Below are 27,091 nucleotides of genomic sequence, written 5' to 3' on the forward strand. Positions count from 1 at the left end.
TAAATAATAAAGAATAAATTATACTTAAGTAGCATTTTCAATGCAGGACTTGAGAGTATTTTTACAGTGTGGTATTAGTGCTTTATACATTATCAGGTAAAGGATCGTAATACCTCGTCCACAGCAATATATAGTGAGGTTAACTTATAACGTTACCCTCTTTGTGTTCAGTCTGCACAAGAACAAGCTTGTTTGCTTTGCGCCACTTTAAATACAAGATAAGCATCTTAAGCATCGATCTACATCAGAGCGTCCACGAATCTTTCTACAATGTTGTTGGCAGCACAGCCAGATTGATTTTTGAGAGGCACTTGGCAGTTTAGGATTGAAAAGTTAGCAATTATATTATATTAAAATATATTGTAATTTGGTTAATATTAATGCAACTGTAACAAAAGTAATTCGGCCTTCACAAGGTGACATTCCTTCAGATCCAACCCCTCAACCTAAAGTGAGTTTGACATCCCTCATTTAAATACTCCTCCCAAAAATGTTGTGTCTGAAAGGGAAATTCCTACAAATACATATACAGTAAGATCTGCCGCAAACATGACTGTGTTCATGCCTTTTGATCAATAATGTTACACTGTGTGACTATGTTTAGTAAATCCTGCCAGTAGGTTTATTTTAACACCAAAAGAGGGTTTGAGCTGGTGCAAGCTGTCAGTAAATCTGGAGATTTGCTAAATTCAGTGAGGTTTATGTTTAAAACAAGAATGAATAATACACTTTAATATGAACTTTAAATGACAAAGATTTTAAGATATATTTGCATAGTCCATAAGTATATAATGTAGAAGTAAACAGTACGCAGTTGTATTGTTTTTTGCATTCATCAGCATTGCTCTCTTTTAGATCCATTTTGATGGCTGGACAGATGAATATGATTACTGGATCGACGCAGACAGCCCAGATATTCACCCTGCCGGGTGGTGCGCCAAAACCGGACATCCACTGCAGCCGCCCATCAGTGAGTACAGACAGATATCACACTAGCAGTTTCCTTCCCACAGCAGCCGTTAGCTAATAGACCTGTTCGTGATGGAACAGCTGTTACAGATGTTAAGCAGCAATGCTTGAGGCCTTCGAAGACACTTGGCTATGGCCAGATCTTATGTGTAAAACAGGCAATGCACAAATAAATAATATTTTAATACTGCAAATCTCAATGGAATATTTGTTTATACTTTAAATGGATGATTCGTTTTATATACCTATTTAATATTGTGCAATATGCTAACACTATTGAATTCATTTAATATGTTCCAAATATTTTTCTATACAACCAAACAAGAAACTGACAAAGATTAGATCCTCTAGGCATGTATAATGCAGAGTAAATATGTTTTACACAGATGTTTTTACACTATGGTTTTTCGTTTGTTTTGAGAGAGAGAGAGAGAGAGAAAGCACTCACTGCATTTTTAGTGATTCAGACAAAACGTTCTGTTATCAGAATCCTAGATGTTGAGTTAATGGCCACTCTAACAGCGTTTCGTTTCGTATCATCTGTAAATAGACTGCCACAGACCCTCTAAATGTCAGCCATTTTCCTTGTCATTTAATAGAAAATCGTAGCCGGTAGAGAGAGAGAGAAGGAATGATGTAGGTATAAAAGAGGGATGGAGTGTTTAACAGTCCTCTCTCTTCCTCTCATGTCAATATCTTCTATTAGCTCCAGAGGATGCTGTTGAACAATGAGCTTTTCTCCAGTCAGTCTTCCTGATAATCTTCTTCTCCTTCTCGTTCTCATTCCCTCTGTGTCCATGGAAACGGATCGGAGCAATGTTTAAAAATCAGCAGCTGGCATCAGGGTGTGTGTGTGTGTGTGTGTGTGTGTGTGTGTGTGTGTGTGTGAGAGAGAGAGAAACGAGTGTGAGAAAAGAGAGAGAGACCAGGGAAAGAGAATATATCCATTCCAGTCTGTATATCTTTACATATGAAGTCTATATACATGCTCTATATAAATCTATATGTACTCTATTAATAACTCATGCACTGCACTGACACAGTTGTAGAAATGACACCACAACTGAGGGACATCCATAATTAAAAAGAAATATAAAAATGTATGCAAATCACTTCACACATAATATTTTGTAAAGGTTTATATTTTATACTTTTTTTTATTTTTATAATGGACTGATAGGTTAATTGAAGATTAGAAGTGTCAACCCTTTAAAGGGTATAAGATTAAATCTAAAACAAGGGAAAGAACCCATTCTAAATCTGTAATTGAATTTGAAGAATCTGAAGAAACAGCTCTCTTTTGTCTTGGTGAAGCTGGTGTTTAATTGAAAACTCTGTGTGCAAGCTGAGATTGTGGTTTCCAGAGTGAGGATGACGTATAATGTGTGATGTGTTTCTGTGTGTGTCCTCAAAGCTCCTCAGGACATGTTAGAGACGTCTGAGCAGAGCGGCTGTCCTACAGCAGGCTGTAAAGGAGTGGGTCACATCAGAGGAGCGCGCTACTCTGGACACCACAGGTCAGTGTGAATCTGTGTGGGAAGAAAACAACTCATTAATCACACAACAACATAAAGATGATATATTTTAAATGTGTTTAATGGCATCTGTTTACTAAGTAGCCTGTCTAGCTTAATTTTAATTCAAGCTACAAAAGTGAATCAGCGAGCAGAGCAGTGAGTGATTTCTCTTTTTCTTTTTTTTGTTCTAGTAGTAGTAGTAGCCCTTTATTGTCACTAGTCACAAGTACCAGCAAAATTAGCCATCAACCTGTCCATACATACACAACATACATACAATGGGGTAGACAGAACAGGAAGACAGGGAATTGAGGAAGAAATACAGCATAGCATTAGGGAAGTGAGGAGAAAAAAAACAACACCCAGACTATGCTCCTTTTGGGAGTAGAGTATGGGAACATGAAAAAACACCTCAGCAACAAAAGCACATACACCATAGACACACGACTTTGCAACTGGAGACGGAAATTGGGGGGGTTGAGGTAATCCAGTGCAGGCAGCAGTCGTCCTACCCTGCAGCTAGAAAGCGCTGGTCACGGACCCGCTTGACAGACTGGCGGTACAAAGCGGCGAAGGCGAGGGACGGGGGTGGGGAGGTGAGTGCATATCTGTATCTGTGTAAGAGTTTGTGTATTAGTAGGCCTGGAGAGTTGTGATTCTCTCTAGATGCCTCAGTCTTCAGATTATACAGCGTCACAGCAAGTTGCCATGGAGACAGCCTTGGCCAGGTCCTAGACAGAGTCAACAACAGTCAGCAGGTGTCTGAGGGAAACGGGTTGAGGAAGGCAGAGCGTCTCGTTGCCATGCTTTCCAAGGGGAAAATTTGTTATCCAGCCAAGGCCAAGCTGGGAGTGGAGCCGAAAGAAGATAAGATACCAGTTGTTTTGGTCTAGTAGCCGCATTCCAATTTAACGGTCACTATGATTGTCTTTTTTGGTCTCCAAATGGACAGATGTTCCCGTCTCCTGAATTTTCCGATAACCCAGGGCAAAGGCTAATCCAATCAGCAGAAGACCTGTTATCATGGTTCAGAATAGGTAGATGTCTTCAATGTCCTCCACGGAAAGAGCCGCCAGACACACGACCCGCCATCTCTCCCACGCGTCCATTGTGTAGCCAGCTCCTCGACGAGAAGATGGTGTCAATTGCGTTGAGAGACCAATTTATCAAATCCACTTTCTCCTGAGTCAAATCATTCTTTAATGCTGCAATGTATGTACTCTTTGGTAGAGCTGGGCAATATAGCTAAAAAAACTATCAAGATGTAATGTTTCATATCATTTGATATCAATAATTATAGAATTTATGTTTTTCACCTCATCACATTGTTTATTCAATGCAATAAAACAACAGCTGTCTATAAAAACCTGCATAATGTCTAAACTAATATTTATAAATCAAATATATTTCCGTAAATTGTATAAACGATAATGAACAAAACAGCATCATGTATTTATGCATAGCTTAATACAAATAGCCAAAGTGCAATCTTGATAATGAATGTAAACAGAATTTGTTTGTTCAACCCAAAGTGCAATCACACGATTGCATGTAAAACATTTTAGACACACACAAATTATCCACACAAAAGTTTTCTAAAAGTTGGACCTCTTTTAACTTTACATGGCTCTCTATTCATCTCTTGTGTGAGATGCAAATGCAACAGTTGTGCTTCTCAGAAACGCACCAAATATGCATTCTGTGTGAATGGCTTGGTTTGGGTTTTAACCTGACCAATATCTTCTCGGCTTTGAGCTTCTATATTTCGCAAATATTTTGAATGGAAAATTCAGCAGGGTTGCATCTTATGGGTTCAGCTGGATAAACTATCAAAAACATTCAAATGCAACAATTAAAATTACATCATCATCTTGTATCTAAAATTCAAATACACTGTTTTTGCATTCGAATGCGAATTTTATTTTAAACAACAACACGTCAAAAAGTCAGGTTTAACTTGAACAAATCATGACAGAAATGTACTAATAATAATATAATAAAGCAACAATAATAATAATTATTATTATAATTATAGTGTTATTGTTGTTGTATATATATATATTGTCTTACATTCTTTCTAAACATTCAGTCAGGCCTTTATTTTGGCAGAATTCTAATGAAATGCTGTTACTTAAGTTGCAGGACATGCAAAAATATAGTTGATACATAGATCACATTTGTTTTTAAATATTTTTTTATTTTATGTAAACCAAGCTGATAAAAGCATCCGATCATCACAGTGCTGCGCTTCACTCTGAGATGCAGTGCACCAGACTGTACAGTTGTTATTATTTTATTATTGTCTTTTTATTCATTTTTATATTAATAAAATATAAATATATATATAAATCACAAAAAAAATCGACAGTTATTTGATGAAATCACAGTCTTTGCTTTGATAATCACACTGAGCTATATTGTGATTATCACACAGCCGCATTTATTTTTATTTGACACTTTATATAATTAATAACTACATTTTCATCAGGTCACACTGCCCTGAGCAAAACAGAATAAACGATATCTAGTACATGCATAATCGAAATGCAATGACTTCATGAATGTAAGACTTCTGCTCTGATTTAAGATCTTTGTTGGCCTTAATTTGTGGAAGTATGCATTAAGTCTTTAAGACCTGTGACTTACTAATAAAAGTGATACAAAGCAGCTACTGAGCTACAGTGATAGTTGTTAAGTCTGTGAAATGACCTGTGTTTCCTGGTGTTTCAGTGCTGTGGGTTGCCCGTATTCTGACATCAACCTGAACAAGGACTCGGTTCTGCCGGATCGCTTGAGCGGAGAGATGCCGGGAAGCGGAGTGGGTCGGCCACGCAGAGCAGAACCGAACACTGAGATCTCAGCTGACGCTAATGAGTGAGTGTTCATTTCTCTGATGGGGTCTGAACTGACTGTATGTATTTAATGATTCTCACAGCACAGCCATGACTGTGTGATGCTGAGACCCATCTTAAGTGACTCATACACAGTTGTTACAAAAGCTGCAAACATTCATCGATGTTCTAGAAGATCATGTAATGCATCAAGAGCTTTCATCTGTTATATGTGTGTCAATTCAGCAAGAGGTTTATAAACTGGGAATACTATGCACATTTATGCTACACTATGCAAATGTATGCATATGATTGTCCACATTAACACACCTATACCTGTTCAGTCTTCAGTAACTTGGTGGGGACTTGATTAAAGAGCAGAGTTTAGCCAGAAACTACAAAGTTGATTTACAGTAGCAAAAACAGCCATTTGATTCTAGTCTAAAGCAGATGTGAGTGGCATTTTGTGGTGCATTAAAACTAAATGACTTGCGTTATAATTAATGAAGCGGTCTGCACTCTTGAGCTGCACCTTCAGTTGACAGTTTCAATAAATGTCTTATTCATTACCTCAGAGTATGCTCATGATGTTTCTGGCCTACTAATCTGAATGGTTCTTTGTAGCTAACCGTGTCAGAGATGGAAACCCGAGTCTGAGCTTGAGTGTCACTCAATCTGAACAGATTTTAAAACACTAGCCATCATAGACTTTCTGACTTTGTAAATTGTTAAAGAGAAAAAGAGAATAAATTGGGCATCTTGCACTACAGAACTGAACATAACACACTAGCTAGTTTCGTGTTGGCAGATTTTAGGCTGACGGCGTATGGTTTGGTCCCTGTAGCTGCTTCAGTTATATGAGAAGACATGAAAACAATCAATAACAGTTTGTTTTGCTCATTGACATGTTAATACAATAACAAACCGGTGCCACCCATACTGTACATCATTCATTCAAGGTCGAGGTTGGCATGAAAGTTAAAGCAAATTATGATGCAACGTTCTGCATTACCAACACATAAGAAAAAAAGTTGATCTTAATTAATCTAAACTAATAAGCATGGACTATTTCAACGTTCTGCTCTGTGTCAACAGCTTTTCCCATCAGTTATTTCACGTCTCTCCACTCTTTAGTGCCCAAAAGCAATTCAGGTGATCTGACTACATTATTATCAGGTGATCGACATTATTCATTCAGCACCTGTAGATTCATATTTCTGTTATATTTCCATTTCCCATATCTCATAGGCAAATACACAAAAACATTCAGCTCAGTGCCTCAAACAAAACTGTTGAGTATATTTTTTAAACATTCTTTAAATGTTTTTTTTTTTTACTTAAAAAAATGATTGCAAGAAACTTGAATAGAAAATAGTGGACACAAAATAAAAATTTGACTCAGGTGTATAGTATGGTCACTTTTATAATTGTAATCTGGGATTTAAATTGGTATATTAATGAATTAATTTATTTTAAGGTGAGCTCAGTAAAGAGTAACGCTTGCTCTTGTAAATAAATGAGCACATTATCATGAACAGCACCTGTGAGGACTTTGTCACGCCTGGCTTCTTTCACACCTTCAGTGAAGTGTTCATTTATCACCGTCTCGCCTCTGTTTCTCCAGCAAACCCATCACCTCTGCCCCATCACACCTGGATAAACCCAGCACGCCGCTGAAGAAGCCCATCGCCACAGAGACCAAGCGAAGGTTAGGCTCAGTCACTCTCTTGGTGACTGATTTGGCATAAACTCTTCACTTTTATATTGCTCTTCTCATCCGCTAACATTAGGCCGTTTTGATTTAAATGCTGTTTAATGCCTGACGATTGTGTTATTTTACATATGCATCTTCTGACGTACACAGTCACTTGTTTCTGCTTCTTCTTCTTCTTCTACGCCATGTTTGATCCAGAGATTCAGTACTCTTTCAGAAGATGTGTAATAGGGCCTCATTATGGATATTATTCTCCATATTATATCCATATTGGTGAAAACGCAGAAATTCCAAAAAATTGTCAATGGCAGGGAAAGAGCTAAGTAGATGAGTACAAAAAATACAAAAACATGATTTTATACAAGGAATTATATATCATAGTAATGAGAAAGAAATGTTTTGCATTGCAGTAATGAGAATGTCAGGTGAAAAGTTATTGACTGGACAGACACTGCTGACACACGCCGATCGACACAAACAGCTGTCCTTGACACTGTCTAACAGACGGACTCTTGTTTACTCCGAGTAAAATGACCCTTCTCAGTTGTGCTGTTGACATAATGACCTGTTCGTCAGCAAGCTTTCATTTGCACCCAAACATGTTGCTGGAAACTGAAACAAAGGAAGGTCCGAGCCATCGCTCACTGCGTCATGACTGAGATGCTTTAAACAACTTTCTCTGAAGATACAGCTTTATTCATTCTGTTCTGCGTTTCACAAATGGCCTTGAAATTGTTCTGTTTCTTTACAGAAATGATTTGTATAATGAGCTTTATATTACACAAGAAATATATACAAAATCATACCTCGGCTAGAATTACTTGTTAGGAACTTTGTGCCGAACCAATCTGGGCACACAGAATAGATGCTCCTGGTTAAATGAGCTAAATTCAAAGCCGTGGCTGTGTTCGAAATGGAATACTAGCTTGCTACCGTCGACACAATCTGATGTCACATGACTTCTCCATGTTGCATGTTTAATTCATTGAGTGGTGTACAGTGTTCATCTCTGAAATAAAAACAGCTGTTCTCACGTGCAGTACTGGGGTGTTGTAGTAAATTTGTCCTGTGCAAACTCTGATGATGTCACGGTCTCCTGATGATATTCTCTGTCAGGGTTGGTCGGCCCTGTAAAGTCCGGAAGGTGGAGGAGCTGCCTCAGGAAGAGGAAGTGGAGAGTGAGGTGTCATCAGTCACTGAAACCAAAGGTAGATCTACACCACCCTCTCTGTGCTGAATGTCCATTTGGTGGACAGTATTGAGCCTTGAAATGACCGAATCAGAATCAGAATGAGATTTATTGCCAAAAATGTTTGCACACACAAAAAATCCTTGCGAATAAAGAGACATTTAGAGAGTGAGAAAAGAGAGGGGAAAAAACAGAGTAAATAAATGAGCAGTGTCATTTAAAGTGGTTTTAATACATGTGGTGAAAGTTACTCTAATGACACGTGTAATAAAAGTATTGTAATAAAATTAAGAGAAAAAATAGGTTGTAAGCTTGATGTTTTAATTTTAAAACAAGGAAATACCACTTGCCCATGAGAAAAGAGAACGCCTTCAGAATCAGTGTCTGAAGCATGTGAAACTCACAGATGAGCTGACATTATTTCAGTTAATCACAGCTGCTCTATTTCTTTCTGTGATGACTCACTCCTTCTTTCTTTCTGCCTTCCTGTTTCTTGCTGGGATTGAGTCTCTTTCCAGAAAAATTGGTCTTCCCTTCCTTCTCTGTGGCTGGTTATCTAAAGGTTTAGTGGCAGTCGCTAATGAGGAAGAGGGTTGGATTCAAACCATAAGCTCTTTGTTCCTCAGCTTTAAAAGCTTTTTAACTTGCTCCGGTCACACGCGTCTGAGAATAGAAGATGTGAGAACCTCAGCTTCTGTACTTGGATAAATTGTGGGCGTCGCGAGTGGTAATCTACAAGGGCTCCAGCCATGGATATTTGTTATTTAAGAAAAAAAATAATGAGGATGTTGAAGATCTCATTGGAAAAGAAGTTTATTGCAGCATAGCAGTGACAAAGTAGGAAGCAGACAAGTGGAATCACATTTTATCTAGCTATGATTTTTTGCATTTATTAATTTATCAGGTGCTTTAATTTTCATTGACTTGCATATAAAGAATACAATATAAGCGTTTCATCCTGAGTAGGTAGAAATAGAGTAATGCTGCAATACAAAGGTTTTTTTTATATATAAGAGAAGAGAGGGGAAGTGTGCGTTGGGATCATTAAAAACCAAAAGCACTGCTGCATTTTGGATCATTTGCCGAGGTTCGGTTGAAGATTGTTGTATTAGTGAAGTCGAGAGATAACAAGAGCCTGGATGAGAAGTTTGTATTTAAAAATACCTGATCTTCTTGAGGTTAAATAATGCAAGTCAGCATGACGGGGCTGCAGGGCCTACGGTTGTGGCTGTTGATGTGACTTTGACACAATTCAAGACAACATACCGTGAAGGATCCACCTGTGAAGTGGGACACAGAGCAGTCTGGTGATATTTGATTAATTGTGTCGTGAGCTGCTGACAGATCCGCAGAATGAGGGCAGATGGTTTGGAGGCAGCTCCTGCAAGCCTCGGGGATTGTGTGTAGGTTTAGAGTGGGTTTGAAGCATTGGAGTTACCCGAGCCTGATTGAGTGTTTTGGGGGAAAATGCCAGGGAGGACAGATGTGTCAATGATGTGTGTGAGTGTTGGCCAAAAATATTTGAACTGAACTGGCCAGGAGCAGGAGACTGTGTACATGTGTGAGAATATTGATATGTGTGCACATGGGTGTATGCAGGAATGTCCATATACAGTTAATTCAGCCCTGCCCTGGAGTTAAGTGAGACTGGGTGTTGTGGAGTAATTGTGTCATTCCCACTTTATTCCCCATTATACATGCCTTGATGTATCAAACTAGTTTTTTCTTTTAGCATATAATTCCAATGAAATGAGCCTTAGGGTGAATTTAAAAGTAGCTCAAAAAATATAAATAACTTCTTACTGATAATATTCAATGATATTATAAATTTAACTGCACTAAGATTTTCAGATGGGAACTATATTTGAACTGAATTAGGCTGGATAATGACACTAACTTTGCAGCATCAACGCTGTTAGTGAACTGAATTGAATTAATATTGAACTAAAGTGGGCTGCACAATGACACTATTGTCTTCTGTAGAGCTACTTCACAGCTAAATAGTAATATGAAATACATTTCTTAATAAATTTTACATTAACACTAATTTTCCCATCTACCAATGTGAAGATGTTTTGAAAATCTGTATTATATTTGACTTTTACACTGGCATCCCATAATGCACTCTGAGAATTAAAAAGCATAGCACAGATACTGTTCCCTTAATAACAAAATTATACAAAACAAACACACTGAAGAGACAGTACCTGACATCTGCACTGTTGTTGCTGCTTCATTTGTCTTTGAGTTTCACATGTGAGTTTATGCAATTTTTCATTGGAATATTTTGGAACACATTAGAGAGTGATTTAGAGAATTTGATACAGGTCTTAAAGACTGCAAGAGCAAACACGGTATTGTCACTTAGATATCTAGTTGTATTCAACAGCATGTTTTTATGAATTCCCTTGAGGATGTGCTTTTATGACAGCTAATGACATGGATAGAGCCAATATCAGAGATGATTACAGTGTTTATATAACAGGCATCAGATGGTGCCCACTGGCTATGTGCTCCACTAATTGATGTCAGAAAGTGAGCAGCCATAGTCTCTTAACTCTTCAGTGAATATTCTGCATTGACTTCTCTGGCTCAATCACAGTGTCATTTAGAGAACCCTACTCAAACTAAAGTACAGGCATGTTTTCTTAAAGTCATTTAGGACTGAATATAAGGGTGCTGTCACACTTGGTCCAAACCTGAGTTACAACCCGAATTCCGGAAAAGTTGGGACGTTTTTTAAATGTTAATAAAATGAAAACTAAAGGAATTTCAAATCACATGAGCCAATATTTTATTCACAATAGAACATAGATAACGTAGCAAATGTTTAAACTGAGAAATTTTACACTTTTATCCAATTAATTAGCTCATTTAAAATTTAATGCCTGCTACAGGTCTCAAAAAAGTTGGCACGGGGGCAACAAATGGCTAAAAAAGCAAGCAGTTTTGAAAAGATTCAGCTGGGAGAACATCTAGTGATTAATTAAGTTAATTGATATCAGGTCTGTAACATGATTAGCTATAAAAGCTTTGTCTTAGAGAAGCAGAGTCTCTCAGAAGTAAAGATGGGCAGAGGCTCTCCAATCTGTGAAAGACTGCGTAAAAAAATTGTGGAAAACTTTAAAAACAATGTTCCTCAACGTCAAATTGCAAAGGCTTTGCAAATCTCATCATCTACAGTGCATAACATCATCAAAAGATTCAGAGAAACTGGAGAAATCTCTGTGCGTAAGGGACAAGGCCGGAGACCTTTATTGGATGCCCGTGGTCTTCGGGCTCTCAGGCGACACTGCATCACTCATCGGCATGATTGTGTCAATGACATTACTAAATGGGCCCAGGAATACTTTCAGAAACCACTGTCGGTAAACACAATCCGCCGTGCCATCAGCAGATGCCAACTAAAGCTCTATCATGCAAAAAGGAAGCCATATGTGAACATGGTCCAGAAGCGCTGTCGTGTCCTGTGGGCCAAGGCTCATTTAAAATGGACTATTTCAAAGTGGAATAGTGTTTTATGGTCAGACGAGTCCAAATTTGACATTCTTGTAGGAAATCACGGACGCCGTGTCCTCCGGGCTAAAGAGGAGGGAGACCTTCCAGCATGTTATCAGCGTTCAATTCAAAAGCCAGCATCTCTGATGGTATGGGGGTGCATAAGTGCATACGGTATGGGCAGCTTGCATGTTTTGGAAGGCTCTGTGAATGCTGAAAGGTATATAAAGGTTTTAGAGCAACATATGCTTCCCTCCAAACAACGTCTATTTCAGGGAAGGCCTTGTTTATTTCAGGAGGACAATGCAAAACCACATACTGCAGCTATAACAACAGCATGGCTTCGTCGTAGAAGAGTCCGGGTGCTAACCTGGCCTGCCTGCAGTCCAGATCTTTCACCTATAGAGAACATTTGGCGCATCATTAAACGAAAAATACGTCAAAGACGACCACAAACTCTTCAGCAGCTGGAAATCTATATAAGGCAAGAATGGGACCAAATTCCAACAGCAAAACTCCAGCAACTCATAGCCTCAATGCCCAGACGTCTTCAAACTGTTTTGAAAAGAAAAGGAGATGCTACACCATGGTAAACATGCCCCGTCCCAACTATTTTGAGACCTGTAGCAGAAATCAAAATTGAAATGAGCTAATTTTGTGCATAAAATTGTAAACTTTCTCAGTTTAAACATTTGCTATGTTATCTATGTTCTATTGTGAATAAAATATTGGCTCATGTGATTTGAAAGTCTTTTAGTTTTCATTTTATTAAAATTTAAAAAACGTCCCAACTTTTCCGGAATTCGGGTTGTAGATTGCTCACCCTCCCCTTAGGGTTTTTATTAAATAACAAAAAAAAACTACTCTAACAGGGGAATACTCTGTAAAGGGAAGACAAGTAAGGAGAAGACATAAATAGAAAAATCAACATGACCTCAGGAACATTAATCCGAACCCCGAAACTAAACTGAAACTAAACTACACAGGAGTGCTGAGATCTGAACACCACACTGTGCACACGCAATCATGCATCGGGAGTCCTAGTGGACAGCCAAGGCAGAGCCGCAGGGACAGACCAGGGAGGCTGTGGTGGGTCAGGGACCCCAGTGTAGTGCCAAGGGTGAAGCTAGAGGAAGGCAGGACCTGGACCATGGAGGTTCCGAGGCTGAAACAGATTCTGGGACTGCCTCTATGAGCAAGACGTAGAGCAGGCTACAAAATAAATGGGAAAAACTCCGGCAAGACAAGACACGACACAGTTGGGAGCAAACAAGACATTGGGAACAGTAATCCGAACCCTGAAACTAAACCAAAAGTAAAATAGACAGGAGTGCTGGTGTCCAAATACTACACTCCATACTCACAGCATATTACACGGACCGTAGAGCACACGGCCCAAGCACACTGGAGCCCTGGCAGATGGCTAAGGTGGTATTGTGGGAGGGACCAGGGAGAATCCGACTGGTTGGGAGTTTTGCTGGATGGCCAGGTTGGAGCCGGAGTGACTGACCAGTAAGGCTGCAAGGGGTCTGGAACACCAGTAGAATGCTATTGTGGTACTGCTGGGGACACACCAGGATGGCTCCAGCATATCAGGAATGCCTAATGATAGCCAGGGCAAAGCCAGAGGAAGCTAGAACATGGGCAGAACCTGGACTCTAAGGCTAGAATGGATTCTGGGACTGCCTTGGTGGCCGAGACAGGCAGAGTGGGATGCAAAATAAAACACAAACTACTCAATAAGGGGAAATACTTTGGCAAGACAAGACACAACACAACTGGGAGCAAACAAGACCTCGGGAACAGTAATCCGAACCCTGAAACTAAACCAAAACTAAACTAGACAGGAGTTGTGGAGTCCAAACACCACACTCCACACACACAACATATCACATGGACCTAGACCACACAGTCCAAGCACACTGGAGCCCTGGCAGATGGCTGAGGTGGTATCATGGGAGGGACGAGGAAGAATCCAGTGGTTTGGGAGCCCTGCTGGACGACCAGGTCGGAGCCAGAGTGACTGACCAGGGAGGCTGCAATGGGTCTGAAACCCCAGTGGTATCCTAGGGTGGGCCTGGTGGGACCGAACAGGATGGCTCTAGCAGACCAGGAACCACCACCAATGACCAGGGCAAACCCAGAGGAGGGCAGAACCTGAACTCCAGGGCTGGAACGGATTCTGGGACTGCCTTGGTGGCCGAGACGGGCAGAGCGGGCTGCAAAATAAAACAAAAACTACTCTGTAAGGAGAAATACTCTGTCAAGGCCAGGCAGGATATGGCAGGACATGACACGATAAAACTGGTTACCAACAGGAACTCGGGAATATTATTCAAAACCCCGGGACTAAACTGAAACTAAAAAAGGCAGGAGTTCTGGGGTAAAAAAAAAACAATGCTCTGCACACACAACATATCACATGGCCTAGAGTTCACACATCCCAAGCACGCTGATGAATGGCTAAGTTGGTGTTGGTGGGAGGGACCAAGGAGGATCCAGTGGGTGAGGAAATCTACTGGATGCCCAGAGTGGAGCTGGAGGGACAGACCAGGGATGCTCCAGTTGGTCGGGAACCCCAGCAAAGTGACAGGATGACCAGAATGGCGCCAGCAGATCAGAAACCTCAGCAGATAGCCAGGTCAACGACGGAGGACAGAACCTGAACTCCAGTGCTAAAATGGATTCTGGGACTGCCTCCGTAGCAGAGACAGAGAGAGCTTCCTGCCAAATAAAACAAAAACTGCCCCATAGGGCACTAATCCCACGTAACTCTGCACATGGTCATGTCTCCATGCTCTGCCACCCCAGACTTTTTGCAGGCCACTGTGTCTACTGGCACTCTGAATTTGAGAATGACATTGGCCATTTGTCACAGCTGTTAACATTAATTCCCACCAATTTCAGAGCTGTCTCAGTTGTCATATAAAGAAAGGTGTTCTTCAAAGAAAGCAAAAATACAAGCATTCAAAGTTCCTTAAGACTAGAAACACAGCATCCGGATGGGATGGGAGTCCTGTCATGGCATTTTATAAAACCAGTAAGCTACTCAAGCTGAGTGATACTGTAGTTGATATTGGTCAAAGGGAAGTCGTGGCCTACTGGTTAGAGAGTCGGACTCCCAATCGGAAGGTTGTGAGTTCGAGTCCCGGCCCAGCAGGAATTGTGGGTGGGGGGAGTGCATGTACAGTTCTCTCTCCACCTTCAATACCACGACTTAGGTGCCCTTGAGCAAGGCATTGAACCCCCAACTGCTCCCCGGGCACCGCAGCATAAATGGCTGCCCACTGCTCCGGGTGTGTGCTCACAGTGTGTGTGTGTGTGTGTGTGTTCACTGCTCTGTGTGTGTGCACTTCGGATGGGTTAAATGCAGAGCACAAATTCTGAGTATGGGTTGGCTGAATGTCATGTCACTAAAGGGTTCATATTGTGCTTAACTTCAGTACATGTATTAACTTCACTGTTATACCGCATAACCACACCTTGGCTAATTTGTAGAACCTCACAATTGACTTGATATTTGATATATTTGCAAACTGACCTTGTATGTAGATCTAATTTTCCTTTAGTGACGTGACATTCAGCCAAGTATGGTGACCCATACTCAGAATTCGTGCTCTGCATTTAACCCATCCGAAGTGCACACACATAGCAGTGAACACACACACACTGTGAACACACACCCGGAGCAGTGGGCAGCCATTTATGCTGCGGCGCCCGGGGAGCAGTTGGGGGTTCGGTGCCTTGCTCAAGGGCACCTAAGTCGTGATATTGAAGGTGGAGAGAGAACTGTACATGCACTCCCCCCACCCACAATTCCTGCCGGCCCGAGACTCGAACTCACAACCCTTCGATTGTGAGTCCGACTCTCTAACCATTAGGCCACGACTTTATTGGCATTATATTGACATATATACAGTATGTGTTCTTAAAATGTTCTGTTTCTGTTCGCACTTCAAAAAAAGGGTCTGTCAGAGTGATTAACTATAAAAGGCAGATAGTGGGGAAGGGTCTTATCTCAATGTCTGGCCTCCAGAGCTGAGCACAACAGCTCGTCAACGCTGTTCATGCCACTATAAGTGCACTATGAACCAGTTTTACCAATATCTGTTGAAAAAAGTGATGCTGTCTGGGTGAATTTAAATGGCTTTTTGCACTCTTGAAGGGTGCTGCTGGAATACTGCTGGAATTCATAGGGAACTTCTGAACAAAAGTGAAAAGAGCAACTTCAACCAGGTGAAGTGCACAAAAGAAGTGATTTTGTCATTTATGGTCAAGGTAGTGAATTCAAAGGGGCATTTACTCTTACGCTTGGGATTACAAACCCTCAAATTGCTTGTGTACTCTTTATTTAACAAATATCAGTCACTTAAACAGTTAAATGATAGAAACTTCAGCCGATTAGACCTGCCGCTGTCTGTGATGTCAGCAATAATTATCAAACAGCAATAATACTGTGAAAAAGTTAGAGAAATATCTTAATGCTCTTTTCTGGGAAAAAAAATGTTTAAATCTCAAAAATGTTTTCTTTATTCTTTATTGCTGACTGTACTTGTTTTGAAGCTATAAATGTATAGTTGGTTGAAAACTACATCACTACATGGTTTTCTAATGGTTTCAAACATTACTTTTATCATTACAATAATTATAATAATATTTAAAGTAATTAATCAGTTAAAATAAGTTGAAGCAATATTTTGTACAGTCGTGGCCAAAAGTTTTGTGAATTACATAAATATTGGAAATGGGAAAAGTTGCTGCTTAAGTTTTTATAATAGCAATTTGCATATACTCCAGAATGTTATGAAGAGTGATCAGATGAATTGCATAGTCCTTCTTTGCCATGAAAATGAACTTAATCCCCAAAAAACCTTTCCACTGCATTTCATTGCTGTCATTAAAGGACCTGCTGAGATCATTTCAGTAATCGTCTTGTTAACTCAGGTGAGAATGTTGACGAGCACAAGGCTGGAGATCATTATGTCAGGCTGATTGGGTTAGAATGGCAGACTTGACATGTTAAAAGGAAGGTGATGCTTGAAATCATTGTTCTTCCATTGTTAACCATGGTGACCTGCAAAGAAACGCGTGCAGCCATCATTGCGTTGCATTAAAATGGATTCACAGGCAAGGATATTGTGGCTACTAAGATTGCACCTAAATCAACAATTTATAGGATCATCAAGAACTTCAAGGAAAGAGGTTAAATTCTTGTAAAGAAGGCTTCAGGGTGTCCAAGAAAGTCCAGCAAGCGCCAGGATGGTCTCCTAAAGAGGATTCAGCTGCGGGATCGGAGTGCCACCAGTGCAGAGCTTGCTCAGGAATGGCAGCAGGCAGGTGTGAGCGCATCTGCACGCACAGTGAGGACAAGACTTTTGGAAGATTGCCTGGTGTCAAGAAGGGCAGCAAAGAAGCCACTTCTCTCCAAAAAAAAACATCAGGGACAGACTGATCTTCTGCAGAAAGTATAGTGAATGGACTGCTGAGGACTGGGGCAAAGTCATATTCTCCGATGAAGCCCCTTTCCGATTGTTTGGGGCATCTGGAAAAAGGCTTGTCCGGAGAAGAAAAGGTGAGCGCTACCATCAGTCCTGTGTCATGCCAACAGTAAAGCATCCTGACACCATTCATGTGTGGGGTTGCTTCTCATCCAAGGGAGTGGGCTCACTCACAATTCTGCCCAAAAACACAGCCATGAATAAAGAATGGTACCAAAACACCCTCCAACAGCAACTTCTTCCAACAATCCAACAACAGTTTGGTGAAGAACAATGCATTTTCCAGCATGATGGATAAGGCAAAAGTGATAAGTAAGTGGCTCGGGGACCAGAATGTTGAAATTTTGGGTCCATGGCCTGGAAACTCCCCAGATCTTAATCCCATTGAGAACTTGTGGTCAATCCTCAAGAGGCGGGTGGACAAACAAAAACCCACTAATTCTGACAAACTCCAAGAAGTGATTATGAAAGAAAGGGTTGCTATCAGTCAGGATTTGGCCCAGAAGTTGATTGAGAGCATGCCCAGTCGAATTGCAGAGGTCCTGAAAAGTTTAGCAGCAAACTTTTTGAAAACTAATATTTATGTAATTCTCAAAACTTTTGGCCATGACTGTACATTTTGTATCAATTTTGTATCTGTCAGAGTTGGTCTGCAACACACATAAGACACAAATAATTTTGCCAACTCACGTATGTGTAGTATGTTGTAACCATATTGGGTATTGTCAGTATTAACGGATGTTGATTATAACAATTTTTAAAAAATGCTTACACACAGTTTTTGAAACTTTGACTCTATTTTTCTAAACTCCACACACAAAACACACTCTGAACAAGATGGTGCCGTTGTGTGTGGCCCGCCGTCTGATGTAATCTGCGTCTCTTAGTTTGTTTATGTCTGTGTGTTTTTGGTTTCTTTTATGGCAAGTCGTATTGCTTCTTTTAGTCTACAACTGGCAAATGCTCTTAAATCTTAGATATTCCTCTGAAGTGTTACTTAATCAAATTCAGAAAGGATGATGGCACTTGCCTACTCCCTTCCTAGGATCCCTGCCGGCTTGTTTGAACCAGTCACCATATCATCTTCCTGTGAAAAAGCGCCTGAAAAGACGGGGTAAGCAGGGCAGTGTGACCATTAAACTTAAACTTCTGCTTCTGACAAGCAGAGAGTTGAATGTTAATCTGGATCTGCCTACGAGGGAACCGCTCCAACATCTGGTGTTCATCTGCTGGGGTTTACTTCTGGAACGTACCCATTCTACCGAGCTTGCGTGATCAACGGCCTCTTCAACGCTCGCCTCACCTTACCGTTGCAACGTTTCTATACATCATCTTCGCCTTCTGCATAGAACAACGCAGCTGTTTTAAGGCAGTGCAGATAAAAATGGCATTGGTCAATGCGAGATCTGTAATAAATAAGACTTTTATTCTTAAAGACTTGACTTCCCAAGCCCTGGATTTTCTATATATCACGGAAATGTGGCTTCCCAATGGAGATTCAACTAATTTCTCAGAGCTTTACATTTTTTTATTTCCCCCACTCTGGGAGAAGGAGTGGCAGTTTGGTCTCAGTTTTTAAAGACAGTTTTCAATGTCAGGCCATACAAAGAACTACATATAACCGCTTTGAATTGCAGGTACTGGTGTTGAACTCCAACACTCTGTTAGTTGTTGATGTGTTCTATAGGCCTCCTAAGCCACACAAATACTTTTTAACAGATTTCAATGCTGCCCCCAAAACTCATTTGCAAAAGACTTTATTAGGTTAAACGTTTAGTTCAGCCAAAAAGGAAAATTATGTCATTAATAACTCACCCTCATGTCGTTCCAAACCTGTAAGACCTCAGTTCATCTTCAGAACACAGTTTAAGATATTTTAGATTTAGTCCGAGAGCTCTCAGTCCCTCCATTGAAACTGTGTGTACGGTCTACTGTCCATGTCCAGAAAGGTAAGAAAAACATTATCAAAGTAGTCCATGTGACATCTATGGAAGCATATGGGTAGCAATATTCAATTTGGAATGTAATATGCAAAATGACAATGCAACATGTAAAATGAAAATGCATTTCTGTATTTACATTTTCCAATACATTTGTGCCACGTTTGAGCAAAATGAAAATGAAAATTAAATTATATAATTTTCATTTTCCATTTCATACACTAGTTTTAATATGTAAAATGAATACTAATTTTAACGCTTTATAAGGTGCAAAATTAAAATGAAAATGTATTACAGAAATGATTAGATAGATATGTATAACATGTTCAAGGAAAAACTGTGGCAAAATTATCATTCAAATGCTATTTTTCTTAATTGCATTAAAACTCACAGTCAAGACACTTACAATGGCATTTTCATTCAATGTCCCGCAATGAATGTAGCAAAATTCAATGTGCACATTGAAAATGCATTCCGAGCCGATCACGTGTCCGCCCCCTCCCGCCACGTCAATCACTGCATGAACAAGGCGGGGCTTGCAGAAGGTCAAGAGACTCAAGAGGATTCAAGTGTGAGAACATGGACAAGACAGTTGGTCCGTGTACGTCATAGGTATATATCTATGCGTGTACGTTTTGATCATTTCGGTTTATGGCTTCAATATTTCATTCGCACTTGTGGGCGGAGCTGAAACGCTGCTTTCATCTGATTGGTCAAATCGCTCCACCTTCAGCTGGTCTTTTCATTCTTTCAGGCAGAATAAGAGTCAGTGCGAGTGCGGCACTGTAATGTCTGAAACCACCGCTCACTGTTAATTAGCATAATATTTGAATCAGATGTTGCTGGACACATAATTCGCGCTGCTGCGACCTGCAAATTATTTCTAGGTTGTAGTATTGTATGAATATTGTCCCACTGATAAATATAGTGCAAATAGTTCTGTCTCTTTGGATAAAAGTGAATTGGAAATAAAATTCAATAAAAGACTGAACAGTTCCATGTCTGTAACATTTACCACTCTCATCTTTTAAGTCATAAGGCACTAGGTATGTTCGTGTGACATTAATAAATAATTGTGAAAATTAATAGTTACATTTCTAAAGTAAATTAGTAATATTAGTTTTATTACATACTAAATTGAATGATGTTTCTCTTTTTAGTCTTCTTTGTTGGGCTTGAGAAAGACAACATATATTTACCGTATTTTCCGGACTATAAGTCGCACTTCTTTTCATAGTTTGGCTGGTCCTGCGACTAACAGTCAGGTGCGATTTATTTATCAAAATTAATTTTACATGAACCAAGAGAAATGAACCAAGAGAAAACATTACCATCTACAGCCGCGAGAGGGCGCTCTATGCTGCTTAGTTCTCCTGTAGTCTACCCCTGAAAACATAGAGCGCCCTCTCGTGGCTGTAAACTATAATGTTTCATCTTGGTTCTGAATAAATGCCACTTAGTCCAGTGCGACTTATATATGTTTTTTTCCCTCGTCATGACGTATTTTTGGACTGATGCAACTTATACTTAGGTGCGACTTATATTCCGAAAAATACGGGTAACATTATTATTATTATTTATTATGAGAGTAATTGACACAGACTACTTTAATGTTTCACCAAATTCAGCTCAGATCTTCAGACTCGTCTGACTCGTGTTGCTGTATAACTGGCCAGACTTACCTTCCCAAAAAAATCCTATTTAATTTTATTTCATAAATGTAACTATATTTATTACCACTTCACTGTTTCAAGGAGACAGAACTAGTTGCATTGTTTTTGTCAGTGGGACAATATTCACACAATACTGTAACTTAGAAATAATTTAAAGGGGTCACTTGCAGGTCGCAGCAGCACAAATTATGTGTCCAGGAACATCTGATTCAAATATTATGCTAATTAAAAGTGAGCGGTGGTTTCAGACATTACAGTGCCACACTCGCACTGACTCTTATTCTGCCTGAAAGAATGAAAAGACCGAGCTGAAGGTGGAGCGATTCGACCAATCAGATGAAAGAAGCGTTTCAGCTCCGCCCACAAGTGTGAATGAAATATTGAAGCCATAAACCGAAATGATCAAAACGTACACGCATAGATATATACCTATGACGTACACGGACCAACTGTCTTGTCCATGTTCTCACACTTGAATCCTCTTGAGTCTTGAGTCTCTTGACCTTCTGCAAGCCCCGCCTTGTTCACGCAGTGATTGACATCGCGTGAGGGGGCGGAGACGTGATCGGCTCGGAATGCATTTTCAATGTGGACATTGAATTTTGCTACATTCATTGAAGGACATTGAATGAAAATGCAATCGTCAGTGTCTTGACTGTGAATGTTAATGCAATTAAGAAAAATAGCATTTGAATGATAATTTTGCCACAGTTTTTGCTTGAACATGTTATACATATCTAATCATTTCTGTAATACATTTTCATTTTAATTTTGCAACTTATAAAGCGTTAAAATTAGTATTCATTTTACATATTAAAACTAGTGTGTGAAATGGCAAATGAAAATTATGTAATTTCATTTTCATTTTCATTTTGAACCAAACATTGCACAAATGTATTGGAAAATGTAAATGTAAATACAGAAATGCATTACCATTTTACATATTGCATTGTCATTTTGCATATCACATTCCAAATTAAATATATTGCTACCCATATGCTTCCATGGACATTAGAGGATCAGTTAGAATTTGTTGAAGCATCGAAAATACATTATGGTCCAAAAATTAAAAAAAACTACGACTTTATTCAGCATTGCTTCTCTTCCGGTCTGTTGTGAGCTTGTTCACTGCAGTTTAGTGATATCCGGTTTGCAAACGAATCACTTGATGTAACCGGATCTTCTTAAACCAGTTCACCAAATTGAACTGAATCATTTGAAACGTTTCGCGTCTCCAATAAGCATTAATCCACAAATGACTTAAGCTGTTAACTTTTTTTTTTTTAGGTCAATCTTGCGTTCGTTATCTGGCTCAGTGTTCATCTTCAGCTCTCTCTTCACAGCAGTTCAGTCAGTGTACTGTTTGAGTAAATGAATTACTCCGGGATATTGGTTTGTTTGAACTCAGAGGGAGTGTCAGCCACATTAAAAAAGTTAACAGCTTAAGTCATTTGTTGAAACATTGAAACATAAGAATGGATTTGACCCGGTGGCCCCCTGCCTCTTGGATGTTAAAGCATGGATGTCTCTAAATTTTTTTAAGTCTGACTGAGAGGAAAATAGAGATTGTTGTGTTTACCCCTTCGGAAATACACTGTATAGCAAATCTAAATCTTGGTGTTCTGGCACCTAATGTAAAGCCATACGTAAAAAATCTGGGTGTGGTGTTGGACAGTTCCTTAAAGCTTTGTGAAGTTGTGAAGTCAAGCTTCTATCAGTTGCGAACCCTGGTAAAAATGAAGTTCTTTCTTTTACTAGTTTTGAAAGAGTAATCCGTGCTTTTTTCACCACGAGGCTTGATTATTGTAACTTTCTTTATTTGGGGATTAGTAAATCCTCTTTAAACTGCCTTCAGATGTCCTGATGCTCCAAAGCATGAGCATATTACCCCTGTCCTGCAGTCATTACATTGGTTATCTGTGTGCTACAGGATTAATTTGTAAGTGCTCTTATTGGTTTTTAAGTCTTTATATGGTTTAGCTTCTTGCCTCTTGGACCTGTTGATAGTTCACCAACCTGCAAGAGCTCTCAGGTCTGCCAACTTAAGAACCAGACTCAAGTCTTGGGGTGATCGAGCATTTGACGCAGTTGCTTCGAGACTTGTATAATAGTCTTCCTACAAAAATCAGAACTGCCCCTACACTATCCATTTTTAAATTCAGGTTAAAAACCTTTTTATTTGATGTAGCTTATTATTCGTGATTTGCATTTGTTCTGCCCTGTATCTTGCAGTTTTATTTGTGACCTTGTGTTTTTAATTCTGTTTGTGGTTACTTACTTTGTATGGCACACTGGTCAACGGTAGTTGTGTTTAGTTGTGCTTTATAAATAAATTGAAATTGAAAATTGAAAACATGCAAAAACACATGCAAAACATCACGCATATCTTGCAAAAACCAAAACTTCTTTCAAAACTATTTTAACTAAAAAATGTATTTTGCATAGTAAGTTTTTGCACATTGCAACAGCAAAGAGCTTTTTTACATTTTAGAAAAGTCAAGTTGTGATACCGAACAGGACCACATGGAAATGCCAAAAAAGGCTAAACCAACCACCTTCTGACTTCATATATCTACTACAGAACACGGATCCATTCAGAATAACTCAACACCGCAACATACACATGACAAATCAAAACATTATCCTGAATATGTGTGGAAACATCAAGAATGTACGGAAATGTCTGTGCCTGTGCATAAATACAATGTGTGATCAATGTGTCAAGAAGAGCACTCAGACATGCATTATTATAACAGTGCATACTGTACGACTCCTGTATGCCACAGCAGTTGTCTTTACCTTGATTGCAGTCTTCATCCATCACAACTTTACTTGTGAGAGTGGTTATCCAGTCAAGAAAACGTAGTTTGGGTCTTATCTGGCCATATAAAGGTGGGATGTGTCGACAATCCATTCAGGCCTGTGCTCTTCAGAGGCGGTCACAGAATATGACAGAGCTTGTGTTTAAAAGCAAAACACACTGGAATTAATAATTCACTGAAAACGCCTTTATATTAGCACTGATTGTTTGAATGCATTTGCTTACTGTATCATTGGACCGAAAACGTTCCTGGAGTTTAGCAGCTTAAAATGATTTGATCGCTAGCAGAGAAGCAAAATTGGGTAGAAGAATAGAAATTATGCTTCAGTAATTTTGCTTTAATTGCATTAAATTATTTTAATGCATTAGAGATTGTAAAATTAATAACATGCATTAACGCGTTAACGTTCACAGCCCTAATGTGTGTTTGTGTATGTATTTATATATTTTATTTCAGTGTCTGAAATCAAGCCTATTATTCATTGTTGTTTTTTCATTTCTGTGGGCTCCAGATGTAATGTGCATTACAGTTAGTGTTACTTTATACTGCATATTTACCTATATTTGTTTTAGCCTATACCCCACACAGGCTGTGTGACACAGCTGTCTAATACTGAACCATTTACTCAAATCAATTGGTGACTGTATATCCCTGTGTTATCTATATTCCAACCAGAGTTTTAATATCTTACCAGTATCTCAGTGGTTCCTCCTCATAAAGACATATTTTTGTCTTACTATAAATTGTACATTTACCTTTTCCTATTGTCTGTTTCTTATTCTAAAATTTACTTTTAGCATATACAACAGTTGTTTTTAGTTGTAGTGTTGTAATTCTTTTAGACACAATAATGGTTCATATCTGGCTTATGGATATTAGCCATAAATATTGGCGTATTCACTAATTTTTGTAATCATTTAATTTCACTATATGTTCCAAAGCATTGTCTGCAGTAACCAGTGTCCTCATCTAGGGTGATGCCTTGAGTAGGGCGTAATGATGCTCATTTTACTATGGAATTGACACCTTCTCTCTGTTTCTCTCAGAGCTGACTCTACAGCAGGCTTTGCACCAGTCTGTGTTCATGCCGTGTTCCAGCCCATCTCCCAGCATGCCTCACTGCTGGGATCAGCACAGCAAGCTGCTTCCAACAGTGGCAGGCATCACAGCCAGTAAAGTGGCAGTGTGGAGCGTGGATGAGGTACACAGAGGTCCCGTGTGAATCTGCATATCCCACATGCTATTCAAATTCAAGACAGTTACACTTTGTTGAATTAATGCAAGGTTTTCTTAGATCAGTTGATCGGTTTTGGATTCAGTTAACTTCAGCTGTTGTCCCTCCTCTAATCCTCATTGTTATTCTGTAGGTGATTGAGTTTATCCAAGGACTTCCAGGCTGTAAGGAGCAAGTGCGCACCTTCAGAGAGGAGGTAAAGTATTCCTTTTAATCATGAGTGAAATCAGAGCGACTGAATCCTCTGGGAAATATTTAACTAGTCCTCTATCATGAGGTTTAACTGAAGCATTTTAGGAACAGAATATAATTCATAAGGAAGAGAGCATGGGGCATGTTGGGATATGTGAGAAGAACTCAATGAAACCATTTATGGGCATGTCAAGTCATCCCACGATACAGCATTATGCATGTTTACTACTAACAAGAAAGTAAAAGAGGCCAGAGGGATGCTGCTTTAAATAATTCTGCTCTCGGAGCTGCTGTCTGTCTGCTCTTCTGCTCTTATTTTCCATCTCTCTCTCCTCATGTTTACTTTGTCTTGTCCTGTGTTTTCTAATTTTATGTGCAAATGGGAACTGGGTTAATGAGTCCTGTCATACAATGGGGTGTAAAAGTTTTACTCAAACTTTCACCATGGCGTTAGAGCTGTTATCGCTTGCAAAATCAAAATGACGGCACCATGGGTATAAACTTACAGATTAGGGGGCGGTAATATCATAATGAGATCCCTTTGCAGCATCACTGGGGAGCACACGTTTTCTCAAACGCTTGCAGAAAAAAAAGGCTTACCTAAGCAAAGTGACTGGGTTAATCTTTTTCACATTTCCTTGGTTGGTAGATGTACCAGGGACCTGATTATAGCACTTAAAACCTGGAAAAGTAAGCTTTTCCAATTATACAAGATACTCATATCAAATGTAAGGCCATAAAAAGTCTTAAATGGTACAAGAAAGTCTTAATTATGCTTAATTAAGAGGTTTTATATAGGGCGATAGATTAAACTTCAAACGGCAATGATTCTATCAAATAAACATGAGCAGTGCAGGATTCAAAGCCAGCTGCTGTGCTGCTTTGTGTACAGTACTGTTACCAGGAAAACTGCCGCTCCAAAAGCGAGAATGAATGTGCATTTTCAATCAGCCCTTCTGTTTTTGTTCTGACCAAAGTGAAAATTTACCCATATTTTTATGCACCAAATTCTCAGAATTGTACATTTTAACAAGTGCATCGACAAAAGGCAAATGCTAATACACTTTAAAACTCTAAACTATTAACTCATTAAGAAATGTGGAGTTCATCATTTTACAAGACTTTTTTCTTGTGTGAAAACCTGTAACTGAACTGTAAACCATGCTTTTTAGACATTACCCTACCCCGCTTATATGTTATTTATTTTATTTGTTTAGGTCTTAAATTTGATTTTAAAAATCCTGCAGATATTGAACTGTTGGTAAAAATCAATGAGTTGATTACCTGCAGCCAATCCATTTCACACACACACACACACACACACACCTTATTGTGAAAATGTTTAATGCATACAACCTTTTCCATTAAAAAATATATATATATATATAAAATTAACAAAACAGTTTGACTTAAAAATTGAAAATTTCTTAGTAAAAGTAGTAAAAAATCTTAGTATTTGTTATGTGCCCTTTTTTAATCAGCAAAAAAGCAGCAGCACTCAAAACAGCTTAGACATTTGATTTGCAGAATCTTTCATTTTCTCTTCATTTTATGGTATAACCATTATTTGTTTTCAGACTGAAGTTTCTAAAGTTTCTAAAATGTTGTTTATCTCCAGGCCTCAAACTTGCGTCTTAGACTTTTGAACCCCATGAACATTTATCTGAAAAGATCTTATAAGATGACAGCAGCTTTGGATTTACTGAGATTGCACTTGTCTCACATAATCACCCATTCCATTCAGTGACTGTGCTGTGATCTCATTAGATTTATTGCAGTGGTCTATCTAGTAATATGTTTGTTCCTCTCAACTGAACCTTTAAGTTGAAACAACTGCTTAAATCTTCATTTGAAACACTGTGTCTGTGTTGAAAGTTGAAACTTATAACACGGCTCTGGGGAATACTTGATTCTGATTGGTCAGTCGCGGCATTCCAAGGTCTGTTATCCCTAGTTAACAACCAGTAAAAGCCGATAACACAGGCTCACCTGGGTAACTGATGCTATACTCTTG

The 27,091-nt window shown here is 39.2% G+C and overlaps 1 protein-coding gene across 1 annotated transcript in view; it reads left to right on the top strand.

Annotated features, from left to right (window-relative positions):
• The window catches only part of LOC132092804 (lethal(3)malignant brain tumor-like protein 3), a 63,844-nt gene that overhangs the window by 31,270 nt on the left and 5,483 nt on the right, over window positions 1–27,091 (top strand). The window contains exons 15-21 of the mRNA XM_059499221.1: window positions 856–970; window positions 2,384–2,486; window positions 5,217–5,360; window positions 6,942–7,025; window positions 8,148–8,239; window positions 24,698–24,852; window positions 25,019–25,081. Coding sequence (XP_059355204.1) covers window positions 856–970; window positions 2,384–2,486; window positions 5,217–5,360; window positions 6,942–7,025; window positions 8,148–8,239; window positions 24,698–24,852; window positions 25,019–25,081 — 756 coding nt within the window. The remainder of the gene's footprint in view (window positions 1–855; window positions 971–2,383; window positions 2,487–5,216; window positions 5,361–6,941; window positions 7,026–8,147; window positions 8,240–24,697; window positions 24,853–25,018; window positions 25,082–27,091) is intronic.

The sequence above is a fragment of the Carassius carassius genome, chromosome 18 (assembly GCF_963082965.1).
Source record: "Carassius carassius chromosome 18, fCarCar2.1, whole genome shotgun sequence".
Taxonomy (NCBI): domain Eukaryota; kingdom Metazoa; phylum Chordata; class Actinopteri; order Cypriniformes; family Cyprinidae; genus Carassius; species Carassius carassius.